The 22,447-nt window shown below is 41.9% G+C and overlaps 1 protein-coding gene across 5 annotated transcripts in view; it reads left to right on the top strand.

Annotated features, from left to right (window-relative positions):
* vps13d (vacuolar protein sorting 13 homolog D) overlaps positions 1-22,447 on the top strand; it is a 75,128-nt gene that overhangs the window by 23,555 nt on the left and 29,126 nt on the right. For 3 of the 5 annotated variants that reach the window (XM_080898955.1, XM_080898954.1, XM_080898953.1), the window contains exons 22-47: positions 404-494; positions 631-757; positions 857-1,037; positions 1,554-1,778; positions 3,000-3,153; positions 3,808-4,024; positions 4,498-4,669; positions 5,009-5,124; positions 7,792-8,016; positions 8,103-8,401; positions 10,354-10,487; positions 13,055-13,210; positions 14,497-14,683; positions 15,242-15,316; positions 15,404-15,604; positions 15,966-16,055; positions 17,487-17,627; positions 17,727-17,852; positions 18,319-18,393; positions 19,875-19,977; positions 20,234-20,386; positions 20,766-20,901; positions 21,031-21,078; positions 21,523-21,673; positions 21,854-22,070; positions 22,155-22,405. In XM_080898955.1, the coding sequence (XP_080755081.1) occupies positions 404-494; positions 631-757; positions 857-1,037; positions 1,554-1,778; positions 3,000-3,153; positions 3,808-4,024; positions 4,498-4,669; positions 5,009-5,124; positions 7,792-8,016; positions 8,103-8,401; positions 10,354-10,487; positions 13,055-13,210; positions 14,497-14,683; positions 15,242-15,316; positions 15,404-15,604; positions 15,966-16,055; positions 17,487-17,627; positions 17,727-17,852; positions 18,319-18,393; positions 19,875-19,977; positions 20,234-20,386; positions 20,766-20,901; positions 21,031-21,078; positions 21,523-21,673; positions 21,854-22,070; positions 22,155-22,405 (4,051 nt within the window). The remainder of the gene's footprint in view (positions 1-403; positions 495-630; positions 758-856; positions 1,038-1,553; positions 1,779-2,999; positions 3,154-3,807; positions 4,025-4,497; positions 4,670-5,008; positions 5,125-7,791; positions 8,017-8,102; positions 8,402-10,353; positions 10,488-13,054; positions 13,211-14,496; positions 14,684-15,241; positions 15,317-15,403; positions 15,605-15,965; positions 16,056-17,486; positions 17,628-17,726; positions 17,853-18,318; positions 18,394-19,874; positions 19,978-20,233; positions 20,387-20,765; positions 20,902-21,030; positions 21,079-21,522; positions 21,674-21,853; positions 22,071-22,154; positions 22,406-22,447) is intronic. The other 2 variants (XM_080898956.1, XM_080898957.1) reach the window with 2 other exon arrangements.

The following is a 22,447-nucleotide window of genomic DNA, read 5'->3' as shown; positions in this document are numbered from 1 at the left end:
TTGGTCTTATGAGTTTCAGTTTCTCCTGCAAGATTTGGATCGTAGTCACAATTTGATCCATCCTACGTTTTATCATTGGTTCAGGTTGGCGGTAATGTAATGGCTAGATACTTTGAGCACCTTTGGGCTCTAGTGCAACAGGAGAATTAAAATCATGGATGCAGGCAAAACATTTGCAGTAACTGTGTGATGATGTCATATCAGCATGGACATGGATCTCTGAGGAATGTTTTAAACACTTTGTTCAATCTGTGTCAATAAGAACTGAGGCAGTTCTGAAGGTGAAATGGGGTCCACCCTACTACTAGCAAGGTGTCCTTGATAAAAGTGGCTGGTGAGTGTAAAGTGGCAATTCTGAAGTGATTTTTGTATTGCTAACCCCTTTCCGTGTTTTCATTCATAGGTTCATTCTTTGTCTCTTGTACTGAACAAGAAACTCAATGAGCTTGCCAAAGCAAGTGTGTCCAAATTATCTGCTCATCTGGAGATGTTTGGTATGAATGAATCTTTTTTTATTTTATTTTCCATATTGTAAAAGCAAAAAAACAAACTGTGCATATTCAGATTTTATCTTATTACTATCGATTCACCAAAATGTATATTGTTGTTATATTTTGTCTGGTATTTCAGATGGTGACATGGCATTACAAGGAGCTTTAGGAAGTTTGTCCCTGAGTGACCTGACCCCACATGGTGATCTCTACAGAGAGCGTTTCACTACACAAGGAGGGGAGGCACTGATCTTCAATATTCTTAAGTATGTATCACTGCAGTGCTCGAAAGACTGTTCCTCTGTGCTAAAGGAATTAGAAGTATCGTGCTGTTTTTAGTCACCTGTGTGCTCTGTTCTCCTCAGGTATGGCCAGCCTGACCCCGACCTGGAGCGGGAATGTGACATCAAGGTGTCTTTGCAGATGGCGTCAGTGCATTACGTGCACACACAGCGCTTTCAAGCTGAGGTGGCAGCCTTCATCCAACACTTCACTCAGCTACAGGATGTGCTAGGCCGGCAGCGGGCTGCAGTGGAGGGCCAGCTTGTGAGTGCTGTCTGCTAGGGCTGCCGTCATGGAAAGAAAACAACATGATTTCTTTAGGCTGTAGTTTTTACAAACCAAATGTTAGTGAAGTTGGTGTCATTGCCTGTAGCCCCTTGTAAAGTTATGCATATGTTCTCCAGGCTGCATTTCATTTGGTTAGATGTAAAGACTCTTAACCAAGGAAAGACTTCAGTTGTCCTCTGTGGTCTTCAGGCCGTTTAGTGTTCTTGAGAAGGTTCGTTCCTTCTTTTGGAGAATGGACCACATTGTCAATTTGACCACTGCTAAAGTGGCACAGTTCACTCTTGGGCAGAGCAGGCTTTGTCAGTAACTACACTTTGCATGACTTTTTTTAATTGGAGGGGCACTAAATAAGCACAGGTGTTTACTTGTTAATTTTTTAATTAGATTGTGTTTTTCCATTACATTTCATGATAAATCACTGGAGAGATTGTGCTAACCAGTGGGGGTTTTGTTGCATATTGCTCATTCCTTCCTCCCTGTGTCTGTCAAAAGGTACGAGATCAGCCTCAGAGGGCATCCAGACTCCTGCTGGATATTGAGGCTGGTGCCCCAGTTATTCTCATCCCAGAGAGCTCCTGGTCACCAAGGCTCATTGTAGTCAACCTTGGTCAGCTGAGGGTGAAGAACCACTTCCTTCCTGCAGGGGCGTATGGGACTTTTTCCCTCAGAGACAAGGTAGAGAAACTGACCATGGCACATGCCTTTTTCCCTTCTCTGGTGAGTCATGCTTCTGGTTTCATCCATGCATGGAGTGATGCCTGCGCCCCATTTCTCTTCCAGTCTTTTCTAATTTCACCACATTTATTATTATTTAAATTATACGTTTAAAAAAAACAACATGTCACTTCACACACTAATGTACTATAAGTTAGTGATTGTCAAGTGTAGTTCAATTTCTGATTGGCTTTGGTGTTTAACCAGCTATTATGATGACTGTGTGCACATCATCACTGTTTTTTTGGAATGATGCTTATCTACGTGTGTGTGTGTGTGTGTGTGTGTGTGTGTGTGTGTGTGTGTGTGTGTGTGTGTGTGTGTGTGTGTGTGTGTGTGTGTGTGTGTGTGTGTGTGTGTGTGTGTGTGTGTGTGTGTGAAGAATTAAATCCCAGCAAATTCAAAAACAAGGATCTGAAATGGGACAATGCTTTTGATGTGGAAACAGGTTGTACTGTTTTTACAGTGCCACAAGTCACCATACTATAAATATCTGAATGATGATGTAAAGTAATGCCGATATGTCAATGATCGGCATATATTACATACTCATTTGCCTCACAAAGCTGGTTGTACAGTTATTGTTACATGTTACACTGACTAAACAGAGGTTACTCCTCCTGTCATAAATGTATAACACAGGGGGGAAAAAATACTCTTAAGGACAAATACATGCTTGAATGTATAAGTTTAACTGTGACCTAAAGAGATCCACAGATTAAATTATATAAAAATAATTAAGAATATTGTATTGTATAACCCGCCTGAAGACACGTCTTTACTCCCTAGGATTTTTTTAAATTCTTTTTTTGGTTTGTGTCTTGTCTCTGTTTTTGTTTCAGTGTTTTTCCCCCAGTTTGCATGACACTTTGGTCAATCTGTGTGTTGTTTTTAAATGTGCTTACAAAGAAATAGACTTCACTTAAAAATTAACAATTGGTGTTACTAAATTTTAGGAATTATGTTAGATTTAGGTTATTATGATAAAGTATTTTGAAAATTGTATTTGTTTTTCGTGTATATTATTTTCTAAGCTCTTGGTAAGCTTTTCCACAGTCCCATCTCATAAATATATATGTAAAACAGTTTATAGTGTCTTTTGCTTTTAGTTATTTTGGCATTTAACAAAAATATGATTTACTATTTGTGTGTGTATGTAGAAATCAATTTTAAAAGTACTTGGTGTTCAACTATACAGCTCTTTTCTTTTTCTTTTTTTTAAAGGAGCATGTCCAGAGTGCAGCAGAGAGGTGCAGTGATCAGGAGACGTGCAGAGTCTCCACATCCAGTTCGACCTCATACACAGGTTTCACCTCTGGGAGGCCACAAACCGTAAACACAGAGAAGACACCTGAGAAGGATGGCCCTCGCAGTTTAGGTCAGCATCTCTGTAGCTACTGTACAGTCCCAAAAAACAGTGAATGCAAATGCTCGTTAGCAAGGTGAGTAATTTCTGAGTTCTTAAAGCCCTCGATAAGGATGCACGGCCATTTCACACATCTCTAGCAGTCCTTGGTGTTTCATAGTGTTTGCAGGCCGTCATTTATGATAAGCTCTCTTAAGGTCCTACCACATCATTTTAATCTTGTTGAGGTCTGGACTTAGGTCTTAGACTGCATAACTTATGGCAAAATATCTCCACTTTCACCTCATCTATCCAAAGGACATAATAGAAGTCTTGTGCTTTGTTCAGCTGGAGCTTTGCAAACTTTAGCCCTGCTGCTGTCTTCCTTTAAGAGCGAGGAGACTTTCCCTAACTCCAAACAGGCCATATTTTCTGTAATTATACTGATATGAAACGTAACATTTAACATGTCAGTTGAGGCCTGTAGAGAAACAACATTGGACTGATTCCCATCATTCTGGTACAAGATTAATTTGTATCAGAATGATGGGAAGTGAAAAGAATTATGAAAGTAAGAGCAGCCAAAGGAAGCCATGTCATCTATTGAAGATGGTAAAGGCAGTGTTATAGAATTTGTCCAAAACACTATGAACCTAGCTGTATGTGGTGTGTCTTTATCCCCATTAGAAAACCATGTGTGCTTGTTGGACTGCATTGCATTGGACCTGCAGGAGATGGATATCTTTGCTGCAGAGCGTTTGCCAAGTCAACCTTTGGACAGTGGTGGTAAACCTCTTGAATATTCAGACCTGGTCTTTCCTTCCTATTGTGTCCGTCGCACCGGAAACAACCTGCTGAAAGACTGCTGCCGCCTCGAACTTAAAGTGGAGCGCAACCTGGACAAGTAAGCCCTGCTTTTAAATGCTCATAACAGACTTTCTTTTCTTTTTTCTTTAGCAGTGGAAGCACCTTGAGGTGACTTTTGTTGAGATTTGGCACTAAATGAATAAAACTGAATTGAAGCTGAATTGAAAATCAGTTTTCAGGGCATATTTTCACTGTCCATCCATTATTTTTGTGTTGTTTTGCTCCCCTACCGTAAAATAAGTCAGTTATAACTCAGGGCTATTAGGCTCACGAGCACCCAACTTTGGCTTTGTTGGGTTCTCCTCCAACTTTGAAGGATACTGAAAAGTACAGGCTTTCAGTACATCAAATATTTTAATCCTACACTCATTGATATGCTGAAGTTTTAAACATCACCAACTCTCACATGAATAATGGGATAATGTTTAGAGAAAACCTTTTTCTGTAGCACATGCTAGAATTGTTTCAGTATATGACCATACTCATAATCCAAACCTGGTCCTAACTCAGAGAGCTCAGCCATGTGGTACCCGACATGTCCATCCAAGGCAGCCTGTCATCGGTACACTGCTCTCTGGATGTGGACCACTACCAACTTGTCAGAGGGCTACTGGAAAACAACCTGGGAGAGCCTATTGAAGAGTTCCTGCGACCCTACAACCTGCAGGATCCCAGCACCTATGTGAGAAAGCACACATACGTACACCTGAGCAGTTTACAGTGCATTGTAGTACATTTTTAAATAAGGATATGTCATATATCCTACAAAATATAGCATTTGCTGGTTTTTTATGTCTTAAATACTGCAGAACATTTACTCATTTTAAAAGCTGTAAAAAGGAGGTGATGTAGAGCGTAAAGCTGACATTGGAAAGTGCAGGGAATTCTTCAGGTGAGGCTACGTGGTGGGTAGTGAGGACAGCAACTACAATTATAGAAGATCTCATTGCCAGAATAGCAAAACAGATTAGCTCTTTTTTCATATTTCAGTTTGCAGACTGACTTTTTTCTCTCTCCCTAGACGGTGTTGAGTGGAGATGTTTATACCAACTTTTCATTCTTGTTGAACATGATGGATGTCAGTTTGGAGCTACTGTACAATCCCCAAAACAGTGAACACAAATGCTCACTAGCAAGGTAAGTCCTTTCTGACTTTCTATATAGAAGCATTTACAGCTATTTCACGGCTCTTTAACATATTTCGGGCTGGTGTTGTTGTGGAGGAGCTACAGCATTCCTTCACTTCACTGAAATTTGCAGGCAGTCATTTATGCGCAGCTCTCTTACAGTCCCGCAATAGCACTTCAGTCAGGTTGAGGTTTGGACTTTGAGTCATTGTAGCACCTTGTGGGCGGGGTTTCAGCCATGGTGTTATACAGCAGGTAACATAGGTATGGTCACCATTTTTCTAAGCAAATATATTTCTAAAGGTGCTATTTTCACCAGATGTCTGTAACAACCCATCCAGTCCACACATGCAAAGAAATCCAACCATAGATGTCCAAAAATTATGCGACGGAAATTTATTTATTTAAAGCATTTATTGGTGATGACAGTTTCAAGAAAGCTCCTGTATAGGGAAACTAGTCGAATGCACTCCTCAAGTGTGATTTTGGCCCATTCTTCCACAGAGTCTCCAAATCCTAAACTCTGAGCTTTAGCATTTAGATTTTCAATTAGATTCAGGTCAGCTGATTAGCTGAGCCATTAGAGCAGCTTTATTTTCTTTCTCTAAAACCAGTTGATTATTTTCTTGGTTGTGTGTTTGGGATCATTGTCCTGCTGAAATGTCCACCCTCATTTCATTTTAATGGCAGCAGATTTTTAACAGGAATGTCTCTGTACGTTTTCCATTCATCCTTCCTTCAGTTATATGAAGTGGTGTGTGCTGAAAAACAGCCCTACCTCCAGACTTCATGGTATGGTGTTTTTGGGGTGATATGCTGTGCTTTTAGACCTCCAAACATCTTAGCAGGCTATAGTTTCCCAGTATTTCACAGGCTTTCTTCAGCAATGGAGTTGTGCGGTACAGGCCATGGAGATTGAGTGTGTTACTTGTTGTTTTCTTTGAAACAATCATACCTTCTGATTCAGGGTCTTTCTTAAGCTCTCCACAAGGGGCCCTTGGCTCTTGCACAGCTATTGCGATAATTCTTGGTGGATGTGGAAGGATGTGTGCCTCTGTGCAGTTTCTGTGTGTGTATCTGTTTGGCCAGTCTTGGGTCCCTCTGGGACATGGTTTAGAACGGTAACAACCCCGTGATGTAGGTGCTTAGTGGGTGGTTGCTAGCCTGCTCCCTGGTTCGGTCACTTAGGCCTCTCTGTTGTGAGGTGAGAGCTGCGGCAGGTGTCAGGCAGTTCTTGGGTGGCTGGTGTCTGGGGCCCCTTCCTTGGCTCATGCTGGGGACAAACGCTCATGCACAGACAGACACATTCTCTTGTATGTTTGTTTGTTTACCTCTTTTTAACTTGTTTTGTGACTTTTGTTGCCCCTTAGTATGTTTTGCAATAATAAGGTCACAAAGGTCTTGAGGGTCATGGCTTTCGTTGTCATGACCCCCTGTTCTGCGTGTGTTCAATACTTTTTCCGTGTCATTTCTCATTGCTAATTGCACTTAATTTATGGACATCTACAATTTGATTTCATTGCTCGTGTGGGTTGTATGGGTTGTTACCACATCTATTAAGAAATTCATGTTAATAGCACCTTTAGACATATATTTACTTCGAATATCGATGAGTGGTTAAACATTTATTTTACCAACTGTAGATTTCCTGCTGTGCTTGGGACCATTATCCTGATGGATGACCCGGTTTAATTCAAGCTTTTATCTGTGGGAGACGAGGCCTCACATTTGGCCCTAGAATTTTTGGTACTGAGGTTCGTTTGTTTGCCATTTTGGACACGTGACAATGTGGGATCAAGTGAACCCACATTCTCTAAGCCTGTGTAACCTCAGTTACACAGTTCATGCAGGCTGGCCAGTTACTCTCTGAGCGGAAGTGAAACTAAGGGTGCCTCAAACTGGAAATGGAGACTGTTTGTCTTCAGAGTAAATGCTGTGCCTAAGGAACCATGTTGGCTGCAGCACAAAGGCACAACTTTTATTTTGAGATCAATCTTCTTAATCTCTGGTTTGCGTCACTCTTTCTCAAGATGTACTACTGCTTAACTCGTAGTTTGCAGACAAACATAAAAAGCTACCAGCAACTGTGGCAGTCTGCTAGCAATCAAATCAAACACTTGGCGCTTTTCTGGTACAGTACCTTCTTTGCATTCAAGGTCACCTACCAAAAGCCAGAAACCTCCAAAAACCTCTGCCAGCCTGTGGGGGAATAGACATTTTTCCCTAGCAACTGGTGCTTTTATCATGTCCATTATGGTGGACAGTGCTTGAGATATGTGCACAGATTGTTCATGGTCTCCATACTTAGTGACTGCAAGTGGCTGCAATGTAGCCCATCACCGCTCTAGCATTAAGCTAACAGTTGGCATGAGGTGTGTTGATATGCTGTATTTGGTTTTCTTCAAACGTGGCACTGTGCATCATAGCCAAACTTCTCCAGAGAATTTTAAATCATTTGGTATCATTTTAGTTTGTGCACCAAGAAGAAACAGAAGCTATATGTCTTCTTTGATTTCCTAGAAACATCAGCTAAAAGTTGCAACTTGGGTTTGGTCATCTAATATTTGATGGATGAAAAACTGTGGTGGTGTTCGAGGGATTTAAATTGTTAATTTTTTTTACAGGGGAGTCTGAAACTATTCCATTTCACCCTTTTGTTTTTATTTTTCTTGCAAAGGTTCGACTTCCTTAAATCAAAGCTGCTCTTTGAGAGTCTCTCTAATGGATCCAAGTCTGTCAACCTGGTGTCTCATTCCCTGCTGGCATATGACACTCGATACACCGGGTTAAATAAAAGAGCCGGTGAAGATGATGGGGCAAGGCACAATGTATTTGATTGCATTCTCCAGGCATCCAAAACAGGCACCAACCGGGCATCCTTACAGCTTGAACTGCATTATAGGTAACACTGGAGAACATCTTTGAACTGGAAGAAGTGGACATTCTAGATAATGTTAGTCACTTACATTATGATCTCCCTTTCTACAGATCCACACGTGAGTCTTCCAGCTTCACAGTGGTCCTCAACAACCTCAGGGTCTTTCTCATCTTTGACTGGGTCCAGCTGGTACAGGACTTCCTGCAGAAGCCGACTGAGAAGATACCCAGTGATGCCAAACATCATCAGCGCTGGCCTAGTAACACTAGCACAGATTCAGGTTCCTGTACCATGGCCAGTACAATAGGAACTGTTATGCCAAAGACAGTCAAGAGTGGGGTAGTCACCAAGAGGTCCACAGTGTCGGTCACCCAGGAGCGCTGCCTTGAGATCAAGATCAACGTCACAGGTCAGACATGAAGAACAAAGAAAGAAAACTGTGTGTGCTCTTATATTGAAAAGTAGTCAAAGTGTGGTTGTTGGCACACCAAAATGTAGCTTAAACTTCAGATTACAGTGGCTACACACAGTACTGTAACTAATGCTACTAGCAGTCTAACAGGAACAAGTTTGTTGTTTTTTTTAAAGATAGTTTTATTTTTTAATGAATTCAGAAATACTTCCATTCAGCAGTTGTATTTTCACTGCATCTACAAATGAAAAGAACTGCAATGAAAAGTGATTGATTTTCCTCCACTCATTATATGGAGCTAACTACTTCATAAGACTGTCCTTTAGTGCTTGTGACATATTGGGAAAAGATTGCTTGGTCTCTCACAGTCAGGGGAGAAATTATTTGAACCCCTACTGATTTTGTAAGTTTGCCCACCAGTAAAGAAATGGCCAGTCTGTCATTTCAATGATAGGTTTATTTGAACTGTGAGAGAAAAAGAAATCCAGAAAAATGCATTTTAAAAAAAGTTGTAAATTAATTTGTATTTTGAAGGAAATAAGTATTTGATCCCCCATCAATCAGCAAGATTTCTGGCTCCCATTTATATTTTATACAGGTAACAAGCTGACATTTGGAGCCTTCTCAGCTTGTTACCTGTATAAAAGACAGCTGTCCGTAGAAGCAATCAATCGACCTGCACCATGGCCAAGACCAAAGAGTTTTCCATGGATATCAGGGACAAGATTGTTGACCTACACAAGGCTGGAATGGACTACAAGACCATCACCAAGCAGCTGGGTAAGAAGGTGACAACAGTTGGTGCGATTATTCGCATATGGAAGAATCATAAAATAACTGCCAGTTTCCCTCGGTCTGGAGCTCCACACAAGATCTCACCTCGTGGAGTTTATAAAATAAGAACTGTGAGGAATCAGGCCAGAACTACTCGGAAGGAACTCCATCAAACATGGAGGTAGAAACATGCTTTGGGGTGTTTTTCTGCCAAAGGGACAGAACAACTGCATCACATCAAAGGGAGGATGGATGGGGTGATAATCACCTTCCTTTAGCCAGGGTACTGATAATGGGCCGTGGGCGGTTATTCCAGCATAACAATGATCCAAAACACACGACCAAGGCAGCAAAGGATTGGCTCAAGAAGAAGCATATTAAGGTCTTGGAGTGGCCTAGTCAGTCTCCAATCCCAGAGAAAAGCTGTGGAGGGAGCTGAAGGTTAGAGTTGCCAAACATTAGCCATGAAACATCGATGAGTTGGAGAGGATCTGCAAAGAGGAGTGGGACAAAATCCCCCCTGAGGTATGTGCAAAACTTGTGTCCAACGACAAGACACGTATGACTTCTGCAGTTACCAAAACAGGTTTTGCTACGAAGTACTAAACCACGTTTTGCAAAGGGATCAAATATTTATTTCCTTCATGAAGATGCAAATTAATTTTTAACTTTTTTGAAATGCATTTTTCTGGATTTTTTGGTTATTGTCCTGTCTCTCACTGTTCAAATAAACCTGCCATTAAAATTATAGGCTGATCATTTCTTTGTTAGAGGGAAAACTTACAAAATCAGCTGTATACCCCATCTCCTTTACATGACGTGCTGTATTTCTCTCACAATCTTCATGCACAACTTAGTTGCTGTATACACTCCCATTTTAGAATGCTATGTTGTTAACAATTATTTTGCATAGTGTTAAAAAAACAGGACTTGCACATCGGGCAGTCACTGGTCAGACAACTAAAACCTTTTTTTTTTTTTTTTACATTTATAGTTTAAAAAAAAGTCACATAATAACTTAAATCTCACTGAAGAAAAATATATTTGTGTAGCATTTCATCTCCTGCATTTGTAAATTATGCCAGGGCTTAGAAATATTTTGGGTTATCCTAAAATACCTGACCTGCATATTTTACTGAGTTTGCCATTTTAAATATTTGCCATTTGATTTACAGGAACAGAGTTTGTGGTTGTGGAGGATTCGTCCTGCCTGGATACCAATGCCATCATTTTAAAGGGCACCACTGTCCTTACCTACAAACCCCGTCTGCTGGACCGACCCTTCTCTGGCAGCCTGGCAGGAATAGAGGTGACAGCTGAGACTGCTAGTTGTTGTACTGCTGCTCATTTATCACAGTTCTTTTATTCAGTTCAAAGAGATGATGTTTAAAAATTAAAACTCATTAAATGATCTAATTGTGGTATTAGTATTATGGCTCTACCAAAAAGTTCATCTGGATGTAGCGCCTTCAGTGGGAGAAGTGGGGCGACCGTGGGTCAGGGGGGTGGGAAGCGTATCTGTAACTGGAAGGTCGCCGGTTCGATCCCCGGGCTCTCTGTCCTGGTCGTTGTGTCCTTGGGCAAGACACTTTACCCTACCGCCTACTGGTGTTGGCCAGAGGGGCCGATGGCGCGATATGGCAGCCTCGCTTCTGTCAGTCTGCCCCAGGGCAGCTGTAGCTACAACCGTAGCTTGCCTCCACCAGTGTGTGAATGTGAGAGTGAATGAACAATGGCATGGTAAAGCGCTTTGGGTGCCTTGAAAAGCGCTATATAAATCCAATCCATTATTATTATTATTAAGTGTTTCATCACTTATCCACCCATCAGTAACAGTCAAAGAGGCTATTTGCATGAAAAGGGAAAGACAATCTCTGAATTGAGGAGGGGGCTTTAGGGTACATCTGTCACCATCTTACAATGCTGTGATTGCAACTATTCCCCAGCTCTCTGTGAATGGTACTCATGGACATTAATCAGTTGAGATTGATCAATGGTCTTTGATCAGTATTTGCTGATCAATGGTCATGATGCATATTAATGATCAAGAAACTACCTCACAGCACATTGTTAGTCAGTGGTGCTAGTTTCAGTCAATATACAGGGTGGGCCATTTAAATGGATAAACCGTAATAACATGGGAATGGTTGGTGATATTAAAGTCCTGTTTGTGGCACATTAGTATATGTGAGGGGGCAAACTCCTCAAGATGGGTGGTGACCATGGTGGTCATTTAGAAGTCGGCCATCTTGGATACAACCTTTGTTTTTTTCCAATAGGAAGAGGGCCATGTGACACATCAAACTTATTGGTAATGTCACAAGAAAAACAATGGTGTGCTTGGTTTCAACGTAACTTTATTCTTTCATGAGTTATTTACAAGTTTCTGACCACTTATAAAATGTGTTCAATGTCCTGCCCATTGTGTTGGATTGTCAATGCAACCCTCTTCTCCCACTCTTCACACACTGATAGTAACACCGCAGGAGAAATGCCAGCACAGGCATCCAGTATCCGTAGTTTCAGGTGCTGCACATCTCGTATCTTCACACCATAGACAATTGCCTTCAGATGACCCCAAAGATAAAAGTCTAAGGGGGTCAGATTGGGAGACCTTGGGGGCCATTCAACTGGCCCACGACGACCAATCCACTTTCCAGGAAACTGTTCATCTAGGAATGCTCGGACCTGGCACCCATAATGTGGTGGTGCACCATCTTGCTGGAAAAACTCAGGGAACGTGCCAGCTTCAGTGTATAAAGAGGGAAACACATCATCATGTAGCAATTTCAAATATCCAGTGGCCTTGAGGTTTCCATTGATGAAGAATGGACCCACTATCGTTGTACCCCATATACTACACCAAACCATCCCTTTTGTTGGTCCAACAGTCTTGGAGGGATCCATCCAATGTGGGTTAGTGTCAGACCAATAGCGGTGGTTTTGTTTGTTAACTTCATTCACATAAAAGTTTGCCTCATCACTGAACAAAATCCTGTTCCAATTTTTGTTTTGCCCATTCTGCAAATTCTGTGCGCCGATCTGGGTCATCCTCGTTGAGATGCTGCAGTAGCTGGAGTTTGTAAGGGTGCCATTTGTGAGTAGCTAATATCCGCCGAAGGGATGTTCGACCAATGTCACTCTCCAGTGACATGCGGCGAGTGCTACGCTGTGGGCTCTTGCTGAATGAAGCTAGGACAGCCACTGATGTTTCTTCATTAGTGACAGTTTTCTTGTGTCCACATTTTGGCAAATCCAACACTGAACCAGTTTCACGAAACTTAGCAAGCAGTTTGCTAACTGTAGCATGGGAGATGGGTGGTCTCGTACGGTGTCTTCCATTGAAATCTGCTGCAATGACCCGGTTACTGCGGTCACCAGATATCAACACAATTTCGATCCGCTCCTCATGTGTTAACCTCTTGGACATGTCAATGGCTGTGAACAAAGAGAAACTTGTAAATAACTCATGAAAGAATAAAGTTACGTTGAAACCAAGCACACCATTGTTTTTCTTGTGACATTACCAATAAGTTTGATGTGTCACATGGCCCTCTTCCTATTGAAAAAACAAAAGTTGTATCCAAGATGGCCGACTTCTAAATAGCCACCATGGTCGCCACTCATCTTGAGGAGTTTGCCCCCTCACATATACTAATGTGCCACAAATAGGACTTTAATATCACCAACCATTCCCATGTTATTACGGTTTATCCATATAAATGGCCCACCCTGTACAAATGTTCTGTTTATAAGAATGAGGAAACCAGCATTCAGCTGAAACTGCAGAAGTAACTTGGATGAGTGAGTAGGTTAGCATATGAAAACTGCTATCAACTTCAACTCCTTTGATTCTGACGAATTTTGTGACACCAGGTGTTCTCATGTCGGCTGGGCAGCGAGCAGGAAACTGCACTCTCCATCATCGACCCGGTCAATATCCAGCTGGAGCTGTGTGGGAGCCCCACATACCAAAGCAGTTCAGGTCTGTTGGACGCCTTCAATGTAGAGGACATCCCACCGCTGCTGGAGGTTAGAGGTTTACAATCAACCTATGTACAGTAAACTAAGGTTGGGAGTTACTTGCAAGTTCAACATATTTTCAAAAGAGACATAGGATAAGATATTGCATTACATTGGCAGGACGCCCCGAAGATTATTAACTCATTCACTGTCAGCCATTGGCAGTGAATGAGTTAAACCCACTGACTCATTCACTGCAATTGACGGCTATAGACGTCAATGGCAGTGAATGAGTTAAGAAAGCCTTGTTGTCCAGGCTGCCTGTTAGTGCATAGAAATGGGCAAGATTCAACTTTAATGACAATGGCTTTGGAATAATGATGACACTTGGTGATTAAAGCTGGTAACTCGAAATGCACATGAAGCTAGCTGTACTGTATTTTTGGACAATTTCCTTAATCTCAACTCAACCTTTGCTGCCTCTATGTCAATTGTCAATGGAAAATTGTATTTAGTAGTCAGTATAATCTTTTAGTGATATAAGTTTGCTTATGGTAGGATGCTGTTTGTAGTTATTTGGTAGTGACAGGATGTGTGATTTTTAGCAGGCTTGGTTCACCCCCACATCCTGGGAGCATGGGAGAGGTCGTACCTTGTTTTATTGTTTTAACGTAGCTATGTCTGTTTTAGTCTAAGTGCTTTAACTGCTGGACTTCCTCACCGTGCCATCTAGGGTGGGGGAGACTACCCTCTTTATGACCAAGGATGTACCTTTTGTGCTTTCATGTTATATGACCCTTTGATCAACACACACACACACACACACACACACACACACACACACACACACACACACACACACACACACACACACACACACACACACACACACACACACACACACACACACACACACGCTCAATGGAGTATAAATAAAGACCGGGGCAGTTCTCTCACTGGAGTCTCTTAGAGTGGAGGCTGCCCTTGCTAGCAAGAAGTTCTGTGTGTTTCTCTTCTCTGAGTCTTTACTGAAGAAGTGTTTTAGAACATTTTCCCTAACATCAATAAAATTTAATTCACATATCATTTCCATTCATTGTTTATATTTTTGTTAATGTTTGATAGCTTCAACTAGTAACTACATAAGTTTGTGAAAAAAATATCAGTGACGCTGAGCATGGCTGGTAAAGACTTGTCCTACGATTGAGGTTTTAGTTTTGTCATAAAATAGTTGAAGTTAGAAGACATACGTTAAAAAGAGCTTTGAAAGCAGATATGGAGTATTTCCCAGTATTTCTTCACAGAATGTAACATTATGGATTACCAAGTTAGCTTTGGATCTGATTTTCTGGCAGATTCAGTTTCCAGCTCTAGACATCCGTCTGTCCTACAACGACATACAGCTCTTCTTGGCCATCACCAAGTCTCTCCCTACTGCCAGTGCCCCACTGCCTCATGTCTCTGACACCACTGCTCCCCCCACCAAAGGAGCCAGCCCTGCACCCAAAGACATCTTCAGGCAGAAGACTGAGTCCCTTATAGGTATGCTGTACAGATTTTTAAGTCTTCATAGATCAACATAATGCATTTAAGTTTCTTGAAGACATTTCATCTGACAAGCTTCATCAGTTCTAAGGTCAAATGGAGGAGAGTCCCAGATTTTAAGCCCTATGGGAGTGTCCCCCAAGAGGGTCAAGGAGCCCCTATTGATCCTCTGCTTAATCACACTAAGCCAAGGTGAGAAAACTTGTGTGGGTCACAATCAGCCAAGGTTTTGGGTGAACCCACTGTGAAACCTAGCCCCACCCTATCATGTGATTTCCTGAGGTCAAATGGCCCAGGATGTGAGTGGGCGTTAAGACTGGAACTCTCCACCAGTTGCTATTAGAACTGAAGAAACTTCTCTGATGAGAGGTGAAACGTATTCAAGGAAACTTAAAGAAATCCACACGCTTTTCTTTTCAAGCTCCTTGGATCAGTGTGCATGTATACACATAATTTTTTACATTATTACCTCATTCCTGACTTTTTAGATTGTATTTTTAGTTGCACTGATTACTGATTATATGCTGTTATTCCTCTAAAATATGTTTCCCTCAGAGGGTCAGCTAACCCACTTAGAAGACCTTGGTTTCAGGAAGGAGGACTGCAAAACAGCCCTGATCCACTGTAAAGGTGAGTGAGACTATTAAAACTGGAAGTAGATGAAATGCTTAACAATCTGTGCAAACCTTCCTAAAAATCCAATTATTTGTCCATCAGGTCAGCTGGATCAAGCTGCAACATGGCTGCTGGAGAATGCTGAGAATATAGCAGGTCATCATCGAGCCAGGGCTAGCTCTGGGACCAGCAGCCACTCGGCTCCTTTGTCAGGAGTGGAGGTGAAGGCTGATAGCATCTGCATCTGTTTCATCGATGACTGCCTGGACTGTGACATTCCGCTGGCAGAACTAACCTTTTCCAGTAAGTCTCTCTAAATAATGGTTGTTACCAAAGACATTTAAAATTGATTAGTCAGCATCCAGTAGTTTAAGCTCAAGTGGCACATTTTAATCTTACCTCAGCAACTGCTGCTGAGCAAAGCCATTTATTAGATTCACTTAGAAGTTACTGTTCTCGTGCCCACTAACATGGGCTGCTTGTGTTCCAAATAATGTTGGACAACAAAATTGAAAGCGCTTCTTTTATGTTATTGGAGAAAATACTTTAGTATTAGAAATTTTAGACCTTAAGCATAAGATGAAACAGGTAAGCACCTTCACTAAATCCAATGAACAGCATCCACCTGTTTCTCAGCCTGATCTCAGAGTCTTTGTCATTAAAGGACTTTACGTGCTGCAGCGCATTGGTTCCATCCATGAAGGCAACGCTAGCTTCACTCTGTCTGGAGACTACTACAACAGAGAGCTGTCAGGTAATAGGATTTACTTACTGCATGTTTACACAATATGGTGAACATTCTTTGTTTCCTACATCTGTGTTTTTATGTTTATGCAGATTAATCAAAAGTAGTGTCTCAGTAGACTGTTATTTTCAGAGTTTGACAAGAGTTTTAATGGCATTGTAAAATGTATTAGGATGTTTCACAACAGAGTTCAGAACAAGGTGACCTCAATCGATCTCTCTCTAGATAGATTGAGAGAATCTATCTCTCAATCTCAGACAGAGCCTTGCCGCCAGCTAGCTATCAAGCTAGTGGGTAACAGACGTCTCCGAAAACGTCGGAGCGCTTTTGAAAATATGTGGTGTCTTGATAAACTGAACAGATACTTGAGGTTTATACAGCTACATTCTCGCCTGAAAATATGTTAAACGTTTATTTTGTGACCCAGAAAGTATAATAAGAGTAATATTAAAACTAACTAGCTGCCACCATTGTTGGAAACTGAGCTGGGCTGCGCTATGAATTCTGGGACAGAGCTGCTTCTTCTTCTTCGGGGTTTAACGGCAGCTGGCATCCTTGTACATGCAGTGCTGCCATCTTCTGTTTCAGTCCGTTATTACCCTCTTAAATCCCACTACTTATTCCTGCGTCTTTTGTGACCTTACAAAGCTTCAAACGACGCGTCGACTATTAAATCAGTCGTCGACGATTTTGATAGTCGACGTAATCGTGACTAGTCGACTAATCGTGGCAGCCCTAGTGTGAAACTCGTGTTTACTTATTTTACAGCCATTAGAAAAACAACGGCTCTTCATTTTCATGTTGTCAGCAGGTTTGTATAACAGAATCATGTGCACCACGATCAACAAAGTGAGTCATGTCAAGTGCAGCCCCTGTAGGCAGGCCAGGCCTCTTCTCTTGTCACTGCACACTTTGCTCACAGGGGGGGACTGAGGCCTAGTGGAGGACCCAAGAGTCCATTAGGGTGGAGTTCTAAAGGTATAGAGCTACAACCATCAAAGCTCATCCTCCTCTCTGATCTGAGAAACTCAGATTCCTTCTGGCTGCTTGTTTTAAGCAGCTCTTTAAAATGGGCACGTTACTGACAACAGAATGCTCTGAATGCAAAACCAGGATTTGTGAATTATATTGTGTAAATGAGAGAAAAACATTCATTCACCCAATCATCCATTTATCGAGGAGCAAGGGCTTGACTTTAACATTGTTCCCGAGATGAGAGAAGCGACTTCCACAGACAGTCCAACCTTATAGTAGAAAGGTATAACAGAAGAATATAGAGAGCCAAGAGTTGCTATAAACTTTGACATAATGCTAGATAAGCAGAAATAGGAGCTTCAGTTCAGGCAGTATTTAGCTCTAAAAAATAATAAGAAATTAATACTACCATGATACTGCATACTGCACAGTGTTTTGCTAAGTTGATCTCTGTCTGCGTGCCAGGCTGGGAGCCCTTTATTGAGCCCTGGCCCTGCATCCTTTCGTGGCAGCAGCAGGCCGCCGGTCGTCTCCATCCTCCACGTCTTAAGATGGGGATTCGAGCCAAGCAGAGACTGGACATCAACATCACGTCTGTCCTGCTGGGTAAGTAAGGAGGGACTTTCACACAGTGTTTCCAGTTACATTGTTAAAATTGTCCCACATGGCAGACCTGTGGCTCATGTGTATGTCTGGCCTTTTCAGAACAATACACCACCACCAAGAGCTCCTGGATAGCTGACTACTGTAATGAGGAGGACCAGCCCCCCCAGACGTCGCCCCCTATGCCCTGGATAGGCTCTTCAGTTGATCCACCCAGCTTTGGGCAAAGTAAGTTACAGCAAATCGGTAACACCTAATGGACTCTAGAGCTTTTTTTTTTTAATGCGTAAAAGAGAAAATCCAAAAACCTGAAATCGCCTGAAAATCACCTGAATGGTAAAGTGGCCGTTTCAGGTGTCATCAGCACTCAGGTGTCATTATCAGTACAATGCTAACACTGCACGACAAGCTGCATGACATCTCCAGTCTTGTAACTTTGTAAAGCTGAATGAACAGTTACATTGTGTTCTTTGAACCGTTTTTATTTGTATTGTCAGCTCAGACAGTACTATGTAAGATTGTTGCCAGGGTAAGAAAACAGAAGCCCGCCTGTTATCCTAGTTTAGAAGCTGGGTGTTGGTCGAGAGATGATTTTCAGTGCATTGCTGGTGTTCTTGTTTGAAGGATAACACTAACCCTCTTGTGTGTTCCCTCTGCATGTGTCTCTGTTTCAACTATCTGTCTCTACTATCAGGTGCGCCTCTTGCTCACCTTAGAACTAGGAGCACAGCCAGCTTGACTTGCCTCGAGCAGCAGATTCATTCCAGAGGTACAGTTCAGATTAAGCCACCCACTCAGCTTCCTCAGTAGCATCAGTACCACAGTTAGGGATTTTTTTTTAACTATTGGAGTGCTGGTGAGGTTCTTGTTTTGCATGCCTGTCTCTTTTAGGAACCACATACCCCATGTGTTTCCACTGGTACACAAAGCCAGCTTTTTCCTAAGCTCTGCAGACCTTTTGTTCTTCTGAGTAGTCTCTTTATTTCAGTACTTGTAATTCGCGTTAGTACTTGTACTAAACCTGTGAAGCTGAATTGTAGCTGACCTGATGTCAGCATCGCCATGATTTCACTGGCACCTGCTTCGTGCTGGGAATCTATTTTAGCTACTAAACCCAAACTGTTTTTGCTCAAAATTGCCACAAGTTGTTTAGAAGTGAGAACAAAATGACTTCTGTTGGATAGCCTCACTTCATCCATTGATCTGTCCATTCGTTTTCTTAACTACTTGAGCCTATCCCAGTCATAGGGCAAGAGGCAGGGTGCACCTTGGACAGGTCCCCGGTCTATTACAGAGCTAACACTGACAGGCAGAATCACATTCGCAGCTGCAGGCAATTCAGAGTCACCAGTTAACCCAACACAGTGTCTTTGGACTGTGGGGAAAAGCTGTCGTAACCAAACAACACAGAACATGCAAATTTTGCAAAGCTGGCCGATGGGTTTGAATCTTCTTATCACTGCATCACAGTTTGTTGTGTGTTCCCTTATTATACTAGGCTCAGTCAGATTCTGACTAGCACCAAAATGATCGTACTCTATAAATTATGTCTGATATCAGTATTAAAAATGCCAAACTACAGACAAGAATAACCAAGAAGCCGACTTACAGCAGAGCCGCTCCATCTGTTCATTCTCTCTCACTCTCATTTCTCCTCATGTCTGTTACCTAAAGCTTTTAAATAAAAAATGTGATGTTTCCAGCTTCTAAGTGAGTATTGTTAAGTTTTTTGATACCAAGTGAAATGCAATACTTGGTGCATTTCAGTCTCTGGTTGTGGATGAACTGCTAAAACCTGTTCTGGATGTAAAACTCTCTTGCTTGCACACATCACTCCTTTTGGCCGTTGATCATTAATTGTTAATACTGTTATAGTACTCAACCATACAAACAACATGCATACAAAAAAATAGAAATGACTTGGAATGGAAAAAATGTGTCTAAATGTCTGCATTTAGAGTTCTTAACCAAAAAATAAACCCATTTAAGTCTAGCTCTATCTGCTCAGCAGCGCTACAAACATTACTGAGGGATTCAAAATAATACTGCAGTTGGTATTAGGATGAACCATTATTAGTTCTATGTGTTTTATTTATATATATTTAATTTTATTGTTATCCTTTCTGCTCCCTATTCTCATCCGTCATCCACTTAGACCTTCTTGTTCCAGTAACCCATCTGAATATCTATCTTTCTATCTGTCTGTGTATATGTATATACACAAACTCTGTTTTTAATTGTTTCTGTCAGATGTCAAGTTGTCTAAGAAGAGGCAGCCCTTTGTCCCCTATGCTCTACGCAACCATACTGGATGTACTATGTGGTTTGCCACTATGACTACAACACCCACCAGGTAGGTGTAACCATAACGATCTTAATGCATACAATCTGCAGAAACACCATGTTTCATAGAAATGAACTGCCAACAAGTGAACACTGACTGTACTCTGACAGTTCTGTTAATGCTGAGTGCATCAGTTTGCTAACACCACAACTTTCTCCGTTTGGGTTTAATTTGTATCTAATGAAGCATGAATTTACACAGCAAAGAATTGCCTCAGCCACAAAGAATAGACAAGTACCTGAAGCTCTTTACATGTTTCCCACAGGGTAGCACTCTCCCACAGCAGTAGTGCAGACTCCATTTCTGATGTCCACAGTTCAGGATCTGATGACAGCCACAATGTGAGCCAGTGGAGAGAGGTGCTGCCTGGGGAGGAGATTCCCTTTGAGTTTGAAGCCCATGAGAAACTCCGTCATCGGTACTGCTCGGCTTCACGTTGCATCCAGTGACTCTGTTGACTGTCTTAATCTTTATTCCTCCCGGTTTGATTATTTGTGATAACACAGCAGCTTAACTGTGCTATTAATAAGCAGCTGTCTGAAATTAAGATGTTGTTAAGAAGCTGTCTACTTTGCTCAAATGATGATATGCAAGAAGAATCTGAATGATATTTGGTTAGTGTAAAGCATTTCACATTTGCCTTTTTAATCAAAAGAAAATTATCAGTACATTAACAGGGTGAATAGCAATTTGGTTGAGGTAAATGAGCTCCAACACGATGCAGCTCATATTTTTAGATGGTTCATCTCTATAGAGCTACGCACCCTTACTGTGTATCACTGCCTTTTTCAATACAGACACACTCATGAGCTGAAACTGCACCAGCTGCTGGTTCGTGTATGTGGATGGGAGCAAGTGAAGCCGGTGTCTGTGGACAAAGTGGGCATTTTCTTTCGTTATGCAGCTCCAGACAGGAGCAGCTCTTCCAACACTGTGAGCGCAACTCAAAAACAGAATTCATATTAGTAATGCTAAGGTTTTCTGCCTTCTAGGGTTGGATGTTTTTTTGTTGTTCCTTTTTTTCTCATCTTAAATATTTTTTGCTCCTTTACTTTCCCACAGGTCGGCAGCCCTATCAGCAGGACCAACATTATCCACCCACACGTTTACGTAAGTATGCCACATCTTGTTTCCAGATTAGTGAACAGCAGAGAAGGCAAGCATTTTGAAGAGACTCTAAAGCTACAGTAACAGCGTAATGCTTGTTACGCAGCAGGAAATCAGACTGTGAACAGCTCTGTCAGTCTTTAGTCTAGTCAGGTTTTTCACAGTTTTCAAATGACTGGCAACAAATAGCAGCCCAGTATAATAGGGGATCTAGTATAATGTACCTTGTATATTGTTGATTATGATCTAATACTACAAATAAAAAAAAATGAAGTTCATTGGAGTTAAAAGGACAAAGAAGCTGAAGACAAACTTCGCTGCATTTGTCAAAGTAATTACAAAGGTTCTAAGCTGTTCTCAGAAGTTAAGAGACTCTGAGTGTGAAGAGATGGACGACTTTGACGTGACTGTTGCTAATAATACACCTCATACTTAATGGCTCCTCAGTTCTCTGCCCTGCCTCCTGTGAGAGTGGTCTTCTCCATCACAATGGAGGGCAGTGCCAGGAAGGTGGTCACAGTCCGCTCTGCCCTCATGGTCAAGAACCAACTGGATGTTCCTATGGAGGTCAGACTGGATAGCCCCTCCGCGCCTGACAGTAAGACGCTGCTCAATTTCCCATCTACTGTAGGGTCATTTATTTTATCAACTATCCAATCAACCACTGATTTATCCTATTTTTAATTATGTTTTATTGTATGTAGTTTGGGTTATTCTATGTTATTTTCTTGTCTTCTGTCAAATCCTTCTATTTGTGTGTGCGTGTGTGTTTTGACAGAACCAGTAGTGTTGCCTCCAATCCTGCCTGGCCAGGCCTTGGCAGTCCCCCTCCACTTGACCTCCTGGCGGCTGCAGTCTCGGCCTAAAGGCCTGGGCTTGTTCTTCTGTAAGGTTCCTATCCACTGGACCACGGTGGAGCGGCCTGGAGAGATCAGCAGCAGTAAGAGGGAGTGTCAGTCAGCAGACTTTGATGACAGCCTCAAGCTCAACTTCAGGTAGATCTGGTCAGATGTTTTTGCTCTTTCTTCTTGTCTCGCCTGCGCTCAATACCATTCTTAATGTTTCTTCCTGTCTTGCAGGTTTTGCGTGGTCATAAAAAAGGAGAACTACCCAGACCAGCAGCCTGCCAACAAATACGTTTCTGGCAGTACAAAGCAAATCTATCGACAGCCAGGGCACACGATCTACCTTCTGCCTACCATGGTGCTGGCCAATTTGCTGCCCTGTGACATCAGCTACTACATTAAAGGAATGTCCATTAAAGGCTCATTGAAGCCGGGAAAAGAGGCTGTGCTCCATGCTGCTGACACCTCACAGAACATGGAGCTGGGTGAGCATTAGCCAAACATCAGCTGGTGTTTATGTCATAAAC

The sequence above is a fragment of the Rhamphochromis sp. 'chilingali' genome (genome assembly GCF_963969265.1).
Source record: "Rhamphochromis sp. 'chilingali' genome assembly, chromosome: 12".
NCBI lineage: Eukaryota > Metazoa > Chordata > Actinopteri > Cichliformes > Cichlidae > Rhamphochromis > Rhamphochromis sp. 'chilingali'.
Note: the sequence above shows the minus strand (reverse complement) of the source record. Positions and strands in the feature narration are given on the sequence as shown.